Source organism: Fundulus heteroclitus, chromosome 13 (assembly GCF_011125445.2).
Source record: "Fundulus heteroclitus isolate FHET01 chromosome 13, MU-UCD_Fhet_4.1, whole genome shotgun sequence".
NCBI lineage: Eukaryota > Metazoa > Chordata > Actinopteri > Cyprinodontiformes > Fundulidae > Fundulus > Fundulus heteroclitus.
In genome coordinates this window covers 8779923-8799166 of record NC_046373.1, presented here as the reverse complement: position 1 = coordinate 8799166, position 19244 = coordinate 8779923, and the positions used below count along the sequence as shown (strand labels likewise).

Sequence of the window (19244 nt, the reverse complement as noted above, 5' to 3'; positions counted from 1 at the left end):
TCCCTCATCCCCCCTGTCAGACGTTTTTGAATTATGGATTAGTCTGGATAGCTTCTTTATGAAATATAAATTTTCCTAAGACTCTTGAAAAACACAAACATTTAACCTTGATGGTAGATTTACGGGGTTCCTGTGCCGTCTGAAGAGCTGCTGTTTAGATTCTCGGTCTGGATAAGTGTGGAAAAACCATTGGTCCAGACTTCCTTGTTCCATGTTTGCGCCCTCATCAACTCTAACATTAATTTGTCTCATCAGTCATTCATTTGGCTATCCAATCTAATCCATTGGTTACCCATTTTTTAACGATGTTCATTTCCATTTTATCCTGCGTCATACGTCCACTAATCAGTCTACTTGTTCATCACTTATCCTTCCAGTTATTAATCCAACAGTTGATTGTTTATTAAATGATCCCTTGATCATCCAGATTGTTTAGCAAACGTCTATTCATGTATTATTCCCTCCATCCATTTGTTGATCACTCCATTTGTTCTTCCCCTCATCATCTATCCGAGTACGGGTCCATCCATCCATTTGAAAGGCTGGTTTCATCCATTCATCCTTCCCGTATACTACCAGTCAAGTTTAGACACTTTAGTTATTCAAACGCTTTTCTTTGTCACTCGCTAGTGAAGACATCAAAACTATATTTGGAATATAATATAAGAAACCTAATTATGAAATAACTTCTTTTAGATGCGCTTCATCCTTTGTTTTGTTTATCTATTTTGCACGCTTGGCATTCTCGCTGAGTTTCATGAGGTAGTTGGTGAAAATGGCTGTCCACCAAGGAGTTTACAGAGGTAATATATAAAAAAAGTCAAACCATTGAATGAGAAGGTGTCTGAACTTTTGACTGTTAGTGTGTAACCTGTATACCATCCATTTTTTTTGTCCATCCTTACATTTTTTTATCCATCTTCAATCTCCTTTTATTTTTTTAAATTCTGACCACTTGATGTCTAGCCATCTTTTACAGTTATAATTTTAAAACATGAAATGATATACAAAAACGTGGTAGACAAACTTGCTAAGACTTTTAAGAGAACAGTCTGAAACTGGACATTTCCCCTCAATTATAATCGCGGCGTTTAATTGCCTGTTTTATATGTAAATAAGTGGATCCTGGTTGCTTGAGTCGTTCCGTGGTCCCTCGTAGGACGCACATGTTTCCTGGAGTGTTTGATTCAGTCAGAGAGGAACAACGGGAAGGCGAGGAGAGATGACAACCCGCCCTCTTTTTTTCCCCCCTCCCCTCCTCAAACTCACAGCTAGACGGAGTGTTTACCATGAGCCGAGCTTCCACTCAGTTGTAGTTCCTAGACTGTGAGGATTCATGTTTTCCTCCCATTGGATCGCAGTGGCTGTGGGAGCCGCTGCGCGCCGTGACGGGGACAGACAGTGAAGACATTGGAGGGAGGGGAGGGATTCAGTCCACTTCCTAAACAGACCGAGTCCATCTTTAACTGGTGAGTATCCCCCCCTCTCTCTCTCTTTGCTTCTTGTTTATTTCCACAAAGAAGACTTCTGCAGCAGATGCAAGAGAAATTAGGCGACCGCAATTAAATCGGTAATAACTTCCTTAATATCCAATAGCCAATTTGTTTTGACTGAATATATATGTTCATACTACATTATGTTTAAAAACAACTTTAAATCCAACTCAGTTTACTATAGTGCTGACCCTTTCACAATAAAACTACGGCGTCAGAGAGGAGTGAAAAAAATAATCTCCGAGTATCCAGACATGTGACCTCTTGTCATGCTGTTTTCCCATTTGTCTTCGCGCAGAGGAACAAACAGGATAAAGCCCCCGAGAGTGAGCGCAGCATGTGCGCGACGGAGGAGAAACCGCGCCGGCGGGTCGTGTCCGTGCGTAAAAAGGCTCTGTGCGCGTGTCTCCCGGCGAGAAAAAAGCCGCGCGCCAGCAACCTGCCCGGTATCAAATAATCCCGTTAATCCCGGTCACTAAAACCAGCGTTGCATCTACAAGCGAAGTTTTCCGTTTTATGCGATTATACCCTCATTGTTGTAGCTCCTCATCAATAAATCCAGTTTCTGCTGTTATAAACCACATTTTATTGTTTTGATTTATGGAAAATATATTTATTCAAAAGCTGAAAGTATTGATAAAAAGGTATATGTATGCTGGCATGCTCCTTGAACTCTTTATGCTGTAATTAAGATCTAAAATCCCTGGGATTTTATGTTTACAGTTAGCTACTTTTCTGCATTTTAGTCTTGTGTTCTGAGCTGTACTCATCTTGATGTGCATTAGGTCTTGTGTCATTTTCTTTTTCTCAAAAGCTAGTTCAGGAACTGCCACAGCCAAGTGGGACGAGGGTGGTTGTGTGGTCCAAGAACATACAATTTCAAGCAAGGTTGCCCCCACACCACATGCAAGGGGCATCAATTAGCCACTAAATGCAGGGCCGGCACAAGATTCTGTGCGACCCTGAGAAATGCCATATAAGGGCCCACTTCAAACCAAGCCTATAGGCTAGGGCCAGTATGAGCCTTTCAACTAAAGGTTGTCTAAAAAAACCTTATAGGTTAAATATGCACTGTGCTTATGGCTGAATAGGAATGTAATTGGATGCCAATTCCAGTGGCATCAGTCAGCTGTAATACACGTCTACCCCTGCTGATGTGCTGACACAGCTCAACATAAGGGGTAGATGTGTATTACAGATGGCCGTTCCCTACTGACTTGACATTATAGAAATGTCTCGCCAATGTTTTTAAACATTGTTTTATTGTTTTTTTTTGTTTTTTTTTCTACTTGTATATACTTTCTCCTGCATGTTCGAAATAAAGATATCAATTCAATTCAATTTAATAAAAAACTTGTTTAAGGCGGCCGCTGAAGAGCATTTCTGTATAACATTTTCACCTACTTCTCAGGCAAGGACGCCCTGGGCGAAGAGCCATATTGTCCATATTCAAAGCTGCCACAGCCTGGTGTGATAACCTTTAATAAAAACAAACAAAAAAATCAGTTTCACAATATCACAATTTGTATTCAAAATTTTCAAACATAATATGTCTGGTTTAGACCAGTTTTGTGCTTCTAAGACCATTTGAATGTCCTTTGTAATTACCGGTAAACATTTATAAGGTTCACAGACATTCTGCAAGTAATGCTGAACCAACAGAAAACACAATCCAAAACTTCACTTGCAATATTGCTTTTACACACGTGGAAAAAATATTTAGACCGTTTATTTCAGAGCCAAAAATTATGGTAAAATAATGGTGAATAGGAATCCATGCTTGCATATTTGTACAGTACAGGGCAGATGGAAACAACATATTTTTATATTTATGTGTTTTTAGTGTTGATTAACATTCAGGTTGTATAGGCTGTGAAGACGAGACACTTTCTGGATCCAAAATGTTGAATCATAATTGTAATCTCCAAACAGAACTATTAAGGTCATAGTCTCAGCAACTCTGCACCCTTTAAATTCAGCGCTGCCCTCATAACATGTATTTATTTATTTTTTTCTTTAAGCCAGTTGTAAAATGCAGCAAAAGCAGACAGACAGGAAATGAGTTATACGTTTGCTGCCATCATCAATCGTACAACCATGGAGTTGAACTGATGAAAACAGCAGGCTGGTAATTGTGAGAGCTATAGTTCCATCCCGGTGCATGTCACTTTGGTTTTCAAGCTTGTCAATCTTGGTTCAAATATGTTCACATTTAAACTGCTAATAAACTACTAAATACCTTTTTTTGAACTTGGAAAAAAGTTATTGGAATATATTTGGTCAAAAACTACCTTTAGCTTGGACATATACACAGAAAGCATTATTCAGACATATTTCCAACCAAAGCAAATGCTTGCAGAGACACAGACTTAGGGAAATAAACAAAATAAACGCCTTGAACGTTACTGCTTGTAGCTATTGCTAACTGTAGTTTTAAACTGTGTTACCCTGTTAACTGGAAAGGTTTGCAAACAGCCAAATTTGAGTTCATTGTAAACAATGGATCAGTGAAGCCTCCTTATTTCTGCCAGCTGACCCGCAGTGTGCAGCAGGTAGTGGAGTGTGATGCATTCCTCCAGGTTTCAGACAGTAAGCGGAAACTCTGATCACTCCATCACTTTGAGTCGATGATCTACCCACCATGTCCGTGTAATGTGGCCCTAGCTCCGACACCGACTGCAGAAGTTGTTAAATTAGCATTGAATAATGACTTTGTTCATAACATTTTAAAATTAAATTATGAAAGTATTCCTTACAATGTGTAATCTTGAAGTCCCTGGCCAGCAGGGGGCCCTGAGCAATTACCTAGTTTGCTTGTACATCAATTTAAGTAGGGACTAAATAGAATGGCTTTACTCTTTTTGCTAGTTATTTTTAAAATTTATTTTAAGAATCCTTTATTATACCTAAACTGTTTGGGGGGGGGGGGGGGTTGTGCAAGAAGTTGCGCGACAGGCCAATACATCACTGTCATAATTAGTTTTTTTCCTCCTCATGCAGCCTCATTAAAACACCGTTTGAGGTGACTACATTTCTGCTTGGAGGAGTTGCACCTCCCTGCAGGCAGTCTGACATGCCCCCCCACTCTGCCCCCTGTCTGTCTGTCTCTCTCTATTTCCTCTTCCTTCTGTCTGTGCCTCCTCATGTTATTCTTGCCTCCTCATTTCATTCTCCCCCGCCCTTTTTTCCCCCCCCTTCCTCCATCTTCGGCAGGATCCTACATCTGAGACTCGGGGAAGCCCAGTGGGAGGGAGGCCCCACTCCACAGGAATCGGTCTGTCACCTCTGATTTTAAAATGCAGAGGAATACTGTACAATCATGTGGTGTACTAACAATACCCATAAAACTGCAGATATATAATGTTGCTGATCGTGTGTCGGCCTCAAAAAAATTGTTTTTGTCATTTATGGAAGACAGTGCTGTGCAAAAGTCACTAGAAATTATAGACCCTTCCAAAATAATGAAATATGTATTTAACAAAAAAAAATGGAGACGGCAATAGAAAAGACAATCAAATCTGTTTGTTTTTTCTTTCTAGCGTCCAAAAAAATTTCACAGGTCCTGTTGAGCATCTTTCAGCACTCTCCACAGTGTGTTTCTGTGGATATAGGCTGGACTCTGTGGGCGTCAAACCATCTGTCGTTGGGATCTTGTTCTTCTCACTGCTGAAAAGATGGTTTTTCATGCTAAAGTATTCCCACTCTGCACATACTAAAACAGACACATTACTAACTAGGGTTTAGAGAAACCGCTAAAAAAAATGCTTCATGCTACACATAAAAAGTAATTCATTGGCATTTCATACGCTGTGAACCAAAACTTAGTTTCATCCGTTGATGCCTAAGCACTGGGGCAGAAGTCGATGTAACTCCCTTGTTAGCAATAATGTCTGTCGACCAGCTTGCGTTCAGTCTCCACGGTAACCGATTGCTGTACAGGCCGATTGGCGGTGCTAGTCTCCACTGCACCTTCCAGGCTACTTTATCGTCTGCAAGGAAGCAGATCAGCAATTAGTGTTGCTGGTATATTTAGCTGGATTCAGACAGGTCTCAAGAGAGTTGGGTAAAAATCAAATACACAATCCTTTACTTTCAATTCAATTCAATTTTATTTATATAGCGCCAAATCATGAAACATGTCATCTCAAGGCACTTTACAAAGTCAAGTTCAATCATATTATACAGATTGGGTCAGATTATACAGATTGGTCAAAAATGTCCTATATAAGGAAACCAGTTGATTGCATCAAAGTCCCAACAAGCAGCATTCACTCCTGGGGAACCGTAGAGCCACAGGAAGAGTCATCTGCATTGTACATGGCTTTGCTGCAATCCCTCATACTGAGCAAGCATGACGCGACAGTGGGAAGAAAAACCACCCATGTGGTTACGTGTTTACGTTTTGCATCCCTGCTTACATCTGTAAATTATGAAGTCTCTCACCTGAGGGACACCGTCTGTTTGTTCCTTTATAGTTTTTGAGGTTTTGTTCCCAACTTTTTTGGCAAAAACCCCCCCCCCCCAAAAAAACAGCTGCTTCTATTCTGTATCAACCATCCATCGGTTCTGGTGTTTTCGCTCTTTTGCAGTTTTCGTTGTTTGGTACCCAACTTTCTCTGGTATGAAATTGTACAATCAACTCTTGACGTTTCCTTCCAATCTTTTATCAGTTTTTTCCTACCAGTGGGGCGTGTCATGAATTCACTAAACTACAAAGAAAAAAAAAACACAAGTGCATGGTTTTAAATACATCTGTAAGAAATGGAAGTCGGATGGAATAAAATTGGCAATGCACAGATACAAAAAATATACAAAATTTGTACCCACTCACGGGATATTTCGGACACGCCTTGACAATCAAGGATTTAAAGGAATTTTCTGGAATCTGTTCAACTCTCAGGAACTATTATTATGTGACTCTAAAAACACAATTTCTCCCAGCAGGAGGCTTTGGCTTTTTCAGAGATGCTGTGTAGGGCTTTATGGCACTTTTTTTTTTTTACTTCCTTTTCCCCCATTAGATATTATTTCACTGAACAAATTTCGCTTGTTCTGTTTTTTTTTTTTACATTTTATATTTTAGGAAGCAAATGCAGAACGTTTTAGGAAGAAAAAAAGTTTAAATCCAAAAAGTGACTTTTCAGAAAAAGAACAAAAGAAAATACATAGTGCTTTAGGTGTTGTCATATTTCATAGGAGGTAATTGGCCCAAACAGGGATCAGAACCAAAATACGTTGAAGTACAGTGATAGTAATACAAAGCTGTCAGAAAATAGACAAAGTTTTAGCATTTCCATGACTATTTCTGTCCATGGTTCATGAAAACCATACAGAATAAAAGAACTTGTGTGAAGTGGGCCTGGTACATTTGGGGGGGGGAAGAGAGGGAAGGGTAATGTTTGGGAACGAAATTTGAGATGGGGGAGCACTGTCAGGGAAGAATATTGCCTGGACAAAGCAGTAGCCCCACTAATGGCTCCGCTGCCCAGTCTCTGTCTCAAAGCGCACCGCATTTTATGCATTGTCACTCGGCCATCCATGCCACCCCCTAGGCAGTCAGTCAGTCATGCAAATCATCCAAAATATAGGTTATCATCCAAAATAACCCATTCAGCCATCCATGAATCCCGGAAGTTTATCGTTATTGACAACTGAATATACAGCAACTAAGGCAGATATAGATGTTTTGCATCAAAGTACATTGAAAGAATTGAAGAGGAAAAGGGAGGTTTGTGTTTTTTAACAGCTGTTTACCTTATTGTGCATTATTGCTGTTATTTCTCCTGCACACGTGATGCAACCTGTAGAAGCACCACAGTTGATTCTCATAAGTACAATTTGAACATTAAAAAAAGATAGCAAATGTAGTGTGCATAATTTCTTTTTCATACAATGCCTTGGACTTCAGTCGGTCGAAGGATAAAAAAAACAAAAGCACATCAATCCTTTCAGTATTTTAGTCTTTCAGAGGTGAGTCTACCAAAATTTCACATAATCTTCCTTTGGTCTGAGTCCAGGTGCAGCTTTCTCTCCTCTTCAGATGAATATAGCTGCTTGTAAAACCAGCATCCCTCAAGTGGCACTGGAGGTAGTACAGCAGTGACAAAGTGCAGGCAGATTATGCTCTCACATAAATCTCCTGTCATTTCAAAACCTCTCCGTTACAAGAGATTCTCTAATGAGAAGCCCTCTGCTACTCCCTGTCTTTCACCTCAATCTCTGTTTTTTTTTTTATTCCTTTCATCTGTCTCTCTCTCACTCCTGTCTCTCCCTTTTCAGCAAAAAGGTTCTTTTTTTCCCTTTTTTTGCTGTCAAGGCCCTTTTTTTTCCCAGTGTGTTTGCGTGACAGCAAGGGAGAGATTGTGTTTGAAGTCAACTCACAGAGAAAAAGGCCCCGAAAAAGGCCTCGAGTCTTAAGCTCAGATGAGCTTCTCTGCCACTGCAACCTTGTGTTTTCACTTCAGCGTTGCGTTCAATTAGAGCCGTGTTTTTTAACCCTCTCTGACAGAGTTCATCTGTTTAAAAGCGAGGCCTACGCTCAGAACTGAACTGCCAGCATACAATTAAAGAGCAAATAAGATGCTGGATCAAAGATTGAAGCAGTTGGCTTATCAGAGCCTAGATGGCAACCGGTCACCGTTCATCTGAGAGCAACAGCACCAACTGTCACTAGCAACATTTGTAAGTGTATAATATCCCCGGTTATTATTTGTTTAGCACTAAACGATAGAACGTGAATGAAGAATATGATAAAACACGAGGGTGATTTTAGCATGTTCAAGTCTAATCTCAGAGGTATAAGACTGTCTACTGTTACTGTACAATTTTAACATCTTTTTTTCTTTCCTCTACTCTTGTGCTTCACCCTCCTCCTAACCTCAAATCCCTTTTCCCTAACCAGCCGGAGATGAATCCTGCTCTACATCCCCTCATGGAACCTTTGTCCCTTTAGCAGACGAAGCATATTAAAGTAAATCCCTCTAGGATAATATGTGGGGAGCAGATCTGCATGCTTCAGCGTCGTCACAACCCGGAGCCCTGTGCCGTCTCGCCGGAGACATTGTAATACAGCAGTTTTGAGGACTCAACAGGCTCGGCGGGAGAGTCACTTGACAGAATGGGCTGGGAAAACGGTGTTAACAGTGGGAGGAAAATATTTGTAACAATTTGTCTAAAGACAGAAATGATTGATGTTGTAATCTAAGCGAGGGAAAGGTGGACTGGATGTTGCGGTTCCGTCTATCCAAAGTATAATGTAACACGGTGGGAGACCCAGACGTTCCCCAGCTGCAGCTCGTTCTGGGAGATCCTAAACTGTTGTTGGGCCAGAAGGGATATCTAGTCCCTCCTGCGAGTTCTGGCCCTTTCAAGGGGTGTCCTCACATAGCCTCGTGAGACCATCCTGATCTGGCGAGATTCCAAGGTTTCACTTGCAGATCAATCTGGCTACTTTCCGTTAAAAGAAAATTTGGAGCCGTTCACCAAACGAACGTCCAATCAGCGTTGGCTTTGAGGCGGGTTGAGGTGTGACGCAACGAGAAGCGTGACAGTTCAGTCTAAAGAACATGGCGGCTTCAGCCGATGAAACTAGCGTTGGCGTAGCTATCGAGCAATTTTTATCGGAATTACAGAGTATTTCTTCACTGAAAGAAGAGCAAAACACTGCTGTTTATTCATGCTTTAATTCATGTTTTTGCTCTTCTCCCGACTGGTTTCGGCAAGAGCTTGTGGTTGTGTTTTCGTCGTCGCTGTTAGTACGTCATATGCTTCGTTGATCTGATTGGTTTATTTGGCCCGTCTATCACCAACACAGGCCAATCAGCTAACTAGTATTTTCGCCCCTTCCCAAAATTACTTCAACGGAAGGTTTCCAGATGGATATGCGGAGCAAATCCATCTGGCGGAGTCAGGTTAGTCCTCCCACATGCTTGGGAGACTTCCAACGGGAGATGCCCAGGAGATATCCTAAGATGCCCGAACCATCTCAACTGACTCCTTTCAGTGCATAAAACAAGGGGTTCTACTTGGAGCTCCTTACGCAGTGCCCGTAAGGTCCTTGTCACTATGCTGTCTGGAGCTTCTGCTTCTGGACAGCGGTTGGACTTGGAGCAATTCAACCATCTCAGTGTTAAATCACAGTAAGTGGTGAACCTCACCCAGATATGCAGGACCAGGGCGCCCTCCCTGAGACTGGGTGGGGGGGTGTATGTCGGCAAGTACCTTGGATTTTGGGGCTAGACAAACTACACCCTAAAAAGCAATAGGATGTCCCTTCACTTTGGCCAACCTTCTGCCTGTTATGAACATTCGGCATCAGATGCAGTATGAGCCTGGGGGCACGTGAAGGTGGTAGACTGGACATGCCAGTTCATAGCATCCTCGTCGGGGCTCTTCCCTACTCAGAGCAGGTAAAATGATCATGTGAATGCTTGGATGGATGGCTTAGCCATGCAGGGCATTACAAAGCCCCAATCAGTCTGTACATGTTCTGCTTCATCGTGTCATCACACGTGAAGAAGATGCTTAAGCTCTTCTGCATGAGTCGTGGACTGGAGAGACCTAAAAGGATCAGTCCTTCTCTTACTAGTTGAGAACCACCAACTCGGAGGAACAGTCTCCCATTCCAGCCTCTTCAAACTTGGCTAGAATGAAGAAATCTTAAGAAATACAGATTCAAAGCTGAGAAAGAACATAGAAGCGAGGAACAACTGATGACAACAAGCGAAGGAAGGCTTGAAAGTCTTGTAATCAAATTGATTGAACGGCGTTTACTCTAAAACTAATCAAGGACATTGTAGAGGATGAATGGAGGGAGTGGTTAATTAAACATGGTAGAAAGAAGCAGAAAAGATGTTAAACCGGAAAAGCATGATTAATGTTTGGATCTGGTACGTACTTCTAAAACAGAACAAGCAGAAGAGCTAATGGCAGACGAATTTAAGAGGAAATGCTGGGATGTGGAAGAAAGCGGAGGAGAAACGTAGACATACTCAGTCTCGCTCTCTTTCTACCACAGCGCCATCACTCCGTCTCTCCTCATTTGTACTCATTATGAAAGACATGTTGTATTAAAAGCATAATGAAACCCCAACTGTCCCTACGTTGCAAAAAAAACTAAAACTGTGCCCTTTTGAAAACAGATGAGCTAAGAAGATGCCGTCTTCTTTCAGAACTTCCTAACCTTTCAAAACGCCGTTGAAGCTGGAAGTCAGAAAACCCACCCAGACACACACACAGCATTATATGTCCTGTTAGGATCGTTAGCCGAGTTAATGTCCGTGCACTTGGCCCAATGAGTGTTAGCATGTCATTCTCCATGCTCCCTGAACAGATACAGACATACAGATATGGACCTGCCTCTGGGGAAGACAAACACCATCCACTCACACACACACACACATACACACAGATATGCAGATGTGCAGACAGACGTATTAAGCGTATCTGTGGGGATGGTTTGAGGGTAGCGGTCCTGTCGCTTCAAATTAGCTTGATGATATTTGACCACACCCCCTGTTTTTCTTGTAATTTAACGCTTTGTTTTGTCCGTCTTCTGCTTTTGACTCATGGCTTTCCATATTTATCTGACTTAAACCGACCTTTTTGGGTTAAAATTGCCTGTTGAATTTTTAAGGAGGTGGGATTTCCTAAAGAAATTCCAGGTCTTATCCAAATCCTTTTTCCAAGATATTTTCAAGTGTTTCCATTTAGAGAGAGAGAGAGAGAAAAAAAAAAGCCTTATAAATGTAACAAATCTTTTGGATCAGCATATAAATGGGTTATCTGTTTGAAATCCTGAAAATTGTGCCTCAGCTTCCCTCTCCCCTGTCCGTGTCGTCTCATGTCGCTCTGCTTGACAGGGCAGGAAATCGCTCTCATTTCTGCTTTAATTCATTCTGATCAAACATGTCGCTCTCAATCAGCCCTATTTGATTAGGTGATGCCCGTATCACAGCCCGCCGAGTAGGTAATGGCTGACACGCTCATATTTCAGTGTGTGTGGATGTGTGGTTGGAACGTGTCAGTTTGATTCACACATCATTTCCCGAAGCTGAAGGTGGCATATGAACAATAGCGGTTCTGTTTGTGTGTGACTATCACACTTTATAAAAAGTGCAACTGCATTATTTATATTTAGAAATCCTATCAATGCGCTCTCTCTCTCTAGCTGCATTTCCACCGTTCTCCGAATGCCTCTGGTGGTTCTACCTACTGGTTCTAGCACTATTTTCTCCTCCGTCCTTCCAGAGAAATGGGGTGCAGGCTCCCAAAGCTGAGGAAGGCCGAGGAGAGGCGCAGTCCTGGCAACATCTACTCCACCCTCCGACGGCCTCAAGTGGAGACTAAGGTTGGAGTGGCCTACACCTACCACTTTCTGGATTTCCTGTTGGGGAAAGAAGGTACGAACAGTCAGCTCTGAAATGATTGTCCTCCTGTGAGTAATTCATACGGTAGGAGTCCTCCTTTATGTCCTGAAAGGTTTTATTCTTTCAGATTGTCTGGCCCGTAAAATCCAAGCGAGCTATCATCTGATACGACACAGCTTGACTCCCACACTTGCATTCTTGAAATAGTCATGTGTTGCTTTTTTTTCCTTTCTCTCTTTTCATGTATCATCTTTTGGTTAAAGAGACACTGGCTGTTAGGCTGTTGAGAGTCAAAACAGCGTTTTAGATTTCTTCCATGAAACTAATGCTAAAAAAAACTGGTTTTGGATCTGTTCTACACCTGTGAGCTGTTTTTATATGAGTCATAAAAAGCCCATGTACAAAATCAAGTGTGTTTAAGCTGAAAATCCTTACCTCATCTTTTTCTTAGATTAGACTCAAAGTGTTCGACTGACCACATAATAGTAAACCAGTTGGTTTGGACTCCAGATGCTCCTCACTAGTTATGTTTGGGGTTGTTGTCTTGGTGAAAGACCTATTTTCTGGACATTTTCTCTTCAGTATAAGGCAGTGTGGCCTCTTATTAAGTATTGAAACTGATCCATCAAGCGATATTCTTTAAATAGAGCCTCAGCATTGCATGAGAATCAGCCTTGTATCATGATGCTTGCAGGTCTTGATGCTGAAATCTGATTCTTTTGAGGTGGCCGTTCATATTACTATTAAATGCGGCCACCATCAGACTTCTGTCTGAACGGTTCAAGACCGCTAAGCAATCCGTGTGCGCAGATAACAGAAGGAGACGTCACACAGCAGCGCATTGTTTACGGGACTAATGGTGAATGTAATTGTTTTTTGAAGTGTTCAATAAAGTTTAGTTTAAAAAAAAAACATTGAAAAGGAAAAAAAAACGCAGATACCGGCCGGCATCTCTCATTATTAACAAGCTGTGGAGCAATGGGAGCCGACAATATTAAGACCACATCATAGCAAGGCGAAGGTAAGAAAGCAGCACAGCTATTAGTGGCCTTTTATGGAGTGCTGCTTTTTTTTTTTAATTGAATCTGAGCTCTAGGTTGGCTGGAGGCTTCCGTCTTTCTGATTTGAAATCTCTTAACGTGGCATTCAATTTGATCTTTTCCAACTTGGGTCTAAAACGTCTTTGTACAAACCGAACACATCTTTGGCGCTAAACAGACAATGAGTAAGACACCTGACAAAGTGTAGAGGAAAAACTTTAATCCCCTTCAGAAAGCCTGAAGAATTGATAAGGGCCACTTTAAAGTAGTCTAAAGAAAGTCTTAATATCCTAGAAGCATATTTAGAATGAAATGACTAACTCTGTTTATACAGATCTTTTTGAAAAAGCCCCTATAAATATATTTATCATTTGCATCTGATTCATTTTATCCTAACTGGATAGGAGGTGAATAAAGTTTTGTGTGTTATGAGAGACTGTAAATAAGGAGATTAATCTAAGATCTATAAATCAGTTCACTGCAGCTATTATTTTAGCTGTACGGACGTGACGTCAAACGGCTTCATTTCTTCTACACATTCTGGTTTACAGCCACAGAAATGCAGCTACATGCTGCCTGTGTGGCGTTTGCTTGACGGTAAACAGAAGTTAAACTTGTTGACGGGCAAATATTGGGGCGGTCACACCCTCCACCACCCACGTTTGCACTGCTTAGGGTGGATATGCATTAAGCTGCTGTATGCTTGGGTATTTCTCAATAGTTATTGGAATTTGATGACCAGAAAAAAAGTCACCGTTGTCCACTCATTTAACACTGTTTTGTAGTTATTCGTAATTATTCTTTTTTTTACTTTGTGCTCTTCCATAACTAAACTTGTGGTTGTTTTATTTTCTAGTAGAGTACATACAGTACCTTGCAAAAGTACCCATTCAAGCATTTTCACCTATTTGTCAAATTGCAACCACAAACCACAATGAATTTGATGGGGATTTTGTGTCACAGACGAACATTAGGTAGTGAATAATTGTGAACTAAAGCATTTTTCACTAAAACCTGAAAAGTGTGGCTGGAATTAGTGTTCAGCTGCATTTACTCTGTTACTTGTAATTAAGTCGACTGCTTTGAAAAGTCTTGTTATGAGTACAAGACTATTTGGCTGTAATTTAGGGCCACACACACTTTAAGCTCCTCTGCTAAAGACTAAGTATCACAACAGACAGTTTAGGAAAAAAGGAGATTGAAATTGAAGCAGGGTTAAGTTAAAAAGAAAATTGTCTATTTGGGTGTAATTTAGTATAAATTCGGGTTTTCTGTGAATGTGTTTAAGGTTTGTTCACCAAACAACATAAAGTCCAACTGAAAATACTTGTAGGTCACAAATATTCAAATAAAAAAGTTACCAATCATACAATATTTAAAAGAAATCAGACAAAGTGGCCTGTTTTTTTTTTTTTTTTTTTTTTGTGTGGGAATCTTTTAATCATTGTCGCCCTGAAACATAAAGAAGCTCTGACGTTCTTGCCTTATTTAAAAAAGAAAGGGTATAATTCCACATATTTTGGGGGTTAACTGTTCTGTATTTTCTTGGTTTTTACATTTTTGTTTCTCTATTCTCAACAACAAAAATGAGGTACGGGTCACTCTTTCTCTTAAAAAAAAAAAAGTGCTATATTTTGCCAAGTTAACGAAAAAAATACCTTTGGATAAAATCTGGGTTGTACAGAACAGTTTCCATTTTGATAAGATTTATTTTCAGTGAAAATCTTGCGCTAAAATGATGTTGAAGTGTCCATCTGCCAGGGCTAATGTGTAGCATTCTTCGATTGCAGTTGGACGGTGCAACAAATTATTCCGAGGGAGACAAATGGCAAAGTGGCCACACTTTAAGATCCTCTCCTAAAGACCAAGTATCACAACAGACAGTTCAGGAAAAAAAGGAGAGCGTTGAAGCAGGGTTAAGTTCAAAAGAAACATCCCGAGGGTTTATAGATCTTTGAAGATGGCAGTGGACGTATCAGGAGGCGAGGATGCTTCAGCAATCACAGGAAACTGGCCAGATTTTCTCTTACAAACCACTGATACCTTTACAGGACGGCACAGCTGTGTTTATATTCAGTTACTCAAAGCTGGACTGGATCTTACGCAGTGGCAGAGCTAAGTGGTTAAAAACATGCCACTTCTTTCACTTTTATGTATATCAAAGTATTTGAAAGCAATGCTTTATTACTAATTCACTTCACAATTATGCACCGCCTTGTGTGGCTCCATCTTGTTAAATTCCAATAAGTTACAATGTTGTTTGTGGCTGTAATGTGAGGAAGAGTGAAAAAGCTCAAGGAGACTGGATCCTTCTGGAGGAGGCAAGGTTTAAATCATTAAAGCTGATCTGGTCTTTTTGTTTATCTCCATGCTTCTCTGTTCTCAGTGTTCTAGATTCATGTTCTTCTTTTCCCTTTTGAAATGAAGTTAATTAATGAACAGTGGAGGAATTTCAGACACAGCTCAAACGAAAAAAAGGACAGATCTTTGGCTCCGACATGTTCTGGGCAAGCTTCATTCAGATCTGTTTCATATTTGTCCCAGTTCCCAGTCTGGAGGAGGCTTCACATTTCTTCCTTGCCGAGTAATTCACGCACCTTGTTCAGTTACTCTTTGTGCTTTTCGTGGCTTAAAAGGACAGTTTTAATCTGTTTTGCCTCAATATGTGCCTTCTTAAAACCAAAAAAACGCTCTTCAGCTTTTAACTCCTGAAAAAAAAATGTTTAAGTCTGCAGCTTTAGAGTTTTTTTTTGTGTGTGTGTGTGTGTTGTACTGTAAGTATCTGCAGGGCAAAAAAAAATGTGGCTTTTAAAGCTGAAGTTGTGCCTCTGTGCAGCTAGTGTTGCAGAGAGTTCAAAGACTTACTTAACTCAGATTCAGCTATACTGTGCATGCTACAGCGATGCCCTCCAAACCCCCTCGCACAGCGACGAGGCGCCAAAGCTAAGGTGCGTTGTAGAGGTGCTGCCTTTGGGATGGCTTTTCTTTGTATTTGTTTGTGAATATGGAAAGCAGCTGAGTTAACGTGGGCGAATACGTTTTAAGAACACGGCGTCTTGAATATATTTGATGAGAATCCTCTTGAGGCTTCTATTCTAAAAATACCAATTCTCCCATTGTGTTGGTGTGGTCTGTGAAGAAACAGACGGGAGGGACAGAGTAAGGGGAGCGGAGAAAAAAAAAGAAGCAGGATTGAAGGAAACAATGTATTGAGGGATTATTTTTGGGAAAACAATTCTCAAGCCTTGACTGTTTCTACAATCCCACGCAGCGCACTCCATCACCTCTCAAGCTGCAGGTGCTAGTAGCTCATTTAGATCCCATTTACATGCGGATTCAAATGCAACGGTGTAACGTACTGCGGGCGTGACGCCACAGCCCGAGTGGCAGCAGTCCGGTTGCCAGTCGGCTTCGCTGTCAGCCAGTCCTGTTGTGTTTGGCGAATGCGTTCAGCTGCGGGGTTGGCAGGGAGAGTTCTGGCAGCCCAGAATGACTCTGCTGACATGAAACAGACCAAAGACATGACGGCCACTTTGTCTTTTTTTTTTTTGTAACAGATACAACAGCTTTGGAAAAAAAAAAGCTATATTTTTTGCAGTACAGTTGTAAACCTGAGTGAACTTAAATCAGGAAAGTTGAGAATAAATATGAGTGCCATGTGCATCCATTTATTATGATACATCTTAATAAAAACCGGTACAACCAATTGCATCAAAAGTAACCTAATTGTTGGATAGCGTCCACCTGTATGTGCAATTTAGCATGGATCTAGCGGTTCTGTCAAGGCTTCAGCTTTTTTCAGAGAACATTATTAAGAGAAATGGCTTTATGCAGACCAAGACACACACCAGCTTTATTGAGGTTAATATTGTGGAGAAGTTTAATGAAGAGTTGGACTACAAAACTAAACATTAAAGTCTCAGAAAATTCAATTTATTAATTGAAAATGCAGGGTATGGATAAAACTGCAAACCTAGCAGGCCATGATGGCCACCTAATCTGACTGAGGCTGTGTAAGGAGAGTGATGGTCAGAGAAGCAGCCAGGTGACCTTTAAAGGTATATACACCCACATTATTTGCTTAAAGAAAGACCAAAAACCATTTTATCATGATAAAATACAGTTGTATACACCAAGCCTCCATCCTGATAATGTTTTGATGGTCTTTTTGTGGATAAATATAGCCCCACCACCGGGCGCAATTAGCAGGCGCCATCTAGTGACATTTTCGCAGAACTATTATAATGCCGGTTTGCCTAATTAATAAACCAAAATTAAATAATGCCGGCCTGAGCCTGACCCTCTGAAATCCCTCCCAATAAAGTGGCAGCAAAGCGTTTACCAGCTGATATTAATTAAATACACCAATCTAACAGCAACTTTAAGAGCCTCATATCAGAACATTTACTCATGTCAGTCAACTCTGTGCTCACATCTGAGCCTCGGCAGGTTTACCGTCCGTTTCAGTGAACACCAACGTTCATACTGTATTCCCAGCGATAGTTCGATCTTTTTCCTCTTGGAGTCCTATATTTTTTATGTTTTTATCCACTAGATATTGGAACATTCTTCATTGTTTCGTCTGAAGATGCTAATAGCCACTAGCCGCTTCCTTGTTGTAACCCCCACTGCGCATGTGCGATATGTACTTCCATTAAAATCCTAAATTAACACAAAAAGCTTTTATCTACTAACAAATTGAGCAAAAACAAAGTATGAAAGACCAAAAATAACAACCAATAGGCCAGCAGGACGTGATAATCTTTCATAAAATGTTTGTATGCAACCAGAGTGAGCAACTGACCTTATAAATAAAAAAAGTCAAATAGCGTGGCCATGCACCTTTAAAGGAGCAATAAGTAATACTGACACCTTGTGGCTCAAATCGGCACAACAGCCTGCCTGTCACAACGATCTAATGTGCTGTTTCTAAATGGTGCTGTTGTGATGTTGTGGTCTGTTCTATTTGTGGTCCGCTTCTCTTGCTGGCTTGCTATGTTTGCAGCCTGCTGCTCTTTTGCCAAGACAAAATACTAAATGTTGTGCTCTGTTTTGGGAAGCATGGGAACTCACCTATGATTGGCTCAGGATCCAGAAAGTAAACACAGGCTACACTCTGAACCGTAGTAGTTCCAGACCGTACCTCTAGGTTTGTCAGGAGAAAAACGTGACTAAGACATTGTTGATGGAGAGGACCAAATGTTTTATAGTTACTTCCATCCTGGGTGACAAGCGAGAATGATTTTGGTTGATATTGCAGTAAATTTCTTACTTATTGCTCCTTTGAGGCTGGTTTATGCTTGACGCATCTGCTAAGTCCACACCTAGGAAAGTTTCTAATTACACGAACTGTCCTGCGCGGTAAAAACATGGCTGAAGAACAAGTGCTCCTTCTGGCAGCGATTACTAAATATAGACATCGTAATGATTTGGCCCCTTAAAGATCACTGTGATCAACAAATTGTTAATAATTCCTGGACAGAAATCGCTGTCATTTTTGGAAGAAAGGAAGAGGGTTTAAAATGTTGGAAACAACTCTTGTTTTCTACTTTCACGTGTAGTGGGGTGCGGTACACTCGGTGTAGGAGCACAATGCTGCCCTCTAGAGTCTAGGAGAATAGTGCTACATCAACATCCATAGTGTAACAGGGTGTTGGCAGTATCATTCTACGGGGATGTTTCTTTTCAGCAGGGAGATGTAAGCTGTTCAGAGCTAATGAATATGTGGACGGAGCCCTAAAAACGGGGCATGCCTTGAAGAAAACGGAGGTTGTGAAAACTTAAAACTGCCAGAGGTTCATCTTTCAGTAGGGGAGCAACGTTAAACATGACAAAAGCTACAGTGGACTTAAATCAAAGCCTGATGATGTGTTTAGAATGGCCTGGTTAAATTTTAGATAGGAAATCGAACTGAAAATCTGTGGGAAGACTTGAAAATGAACGTACACAGACGCTCTCCTTCAAAGCTGTCTGAAGCTTGAAATATTTTTAGATATGTGAAGCAGGTAGAGAAAGCCCAAAAAGATTTGCAGCTGTAAGTACAGCAAAAAAAAAAAAATGGTTCTACTAAGCATTGACTCAAGAAGACCATGATACAGATGGACCACACGCCTCAGATTTTTTATTAGTGAAAAAAATAATAATTGTACGTCACAACTATGCACTACTTTACATTTTAGTTTGGAAGAAAAAAAAGGTCAACTGGTGTCTGTGCTTATTTGAATTACACGTACAGTAACAAACACAAATGCCGAGTGAGACCACACACAGGCAAACATAGTGTTTATACAAGCCACCAGGTCGGTTCTTTAGCGCTCACACAAAACACTTTATGGCACTCAGTC

The 19244-nt window shown here is 40.9% G+C and overlaps 1 protein-coding gene across 1 annotated transcript in view; it reads left to right on the top strand.

Moving 5' to 3' along the window:
- The first annotated feature begins 1273 nt into the window (after positions 1 to 1273).
- The window catches only part of rftn1a (raftlin, lipid raft linker 1a), a 46112-nt gene continuing 28141 nt past the window's right edge, over positions 1274 to 19244 (top strand). The window contains exons 1-2 of the mRNA XM_012874195.3: positions 1274 to 1469; positions 11742 to 11893. Coding sequence (XP_012729649.2) covers positions 11746 to 11893 — 148 coding nt within the window. The 5' untranslated portion in view covers positions 1274 to 1469; positions 11742 to 11745. The remainder of the gene's footprint in view (positions 1470 to 11741; positions 11894 to 19244) is intronic.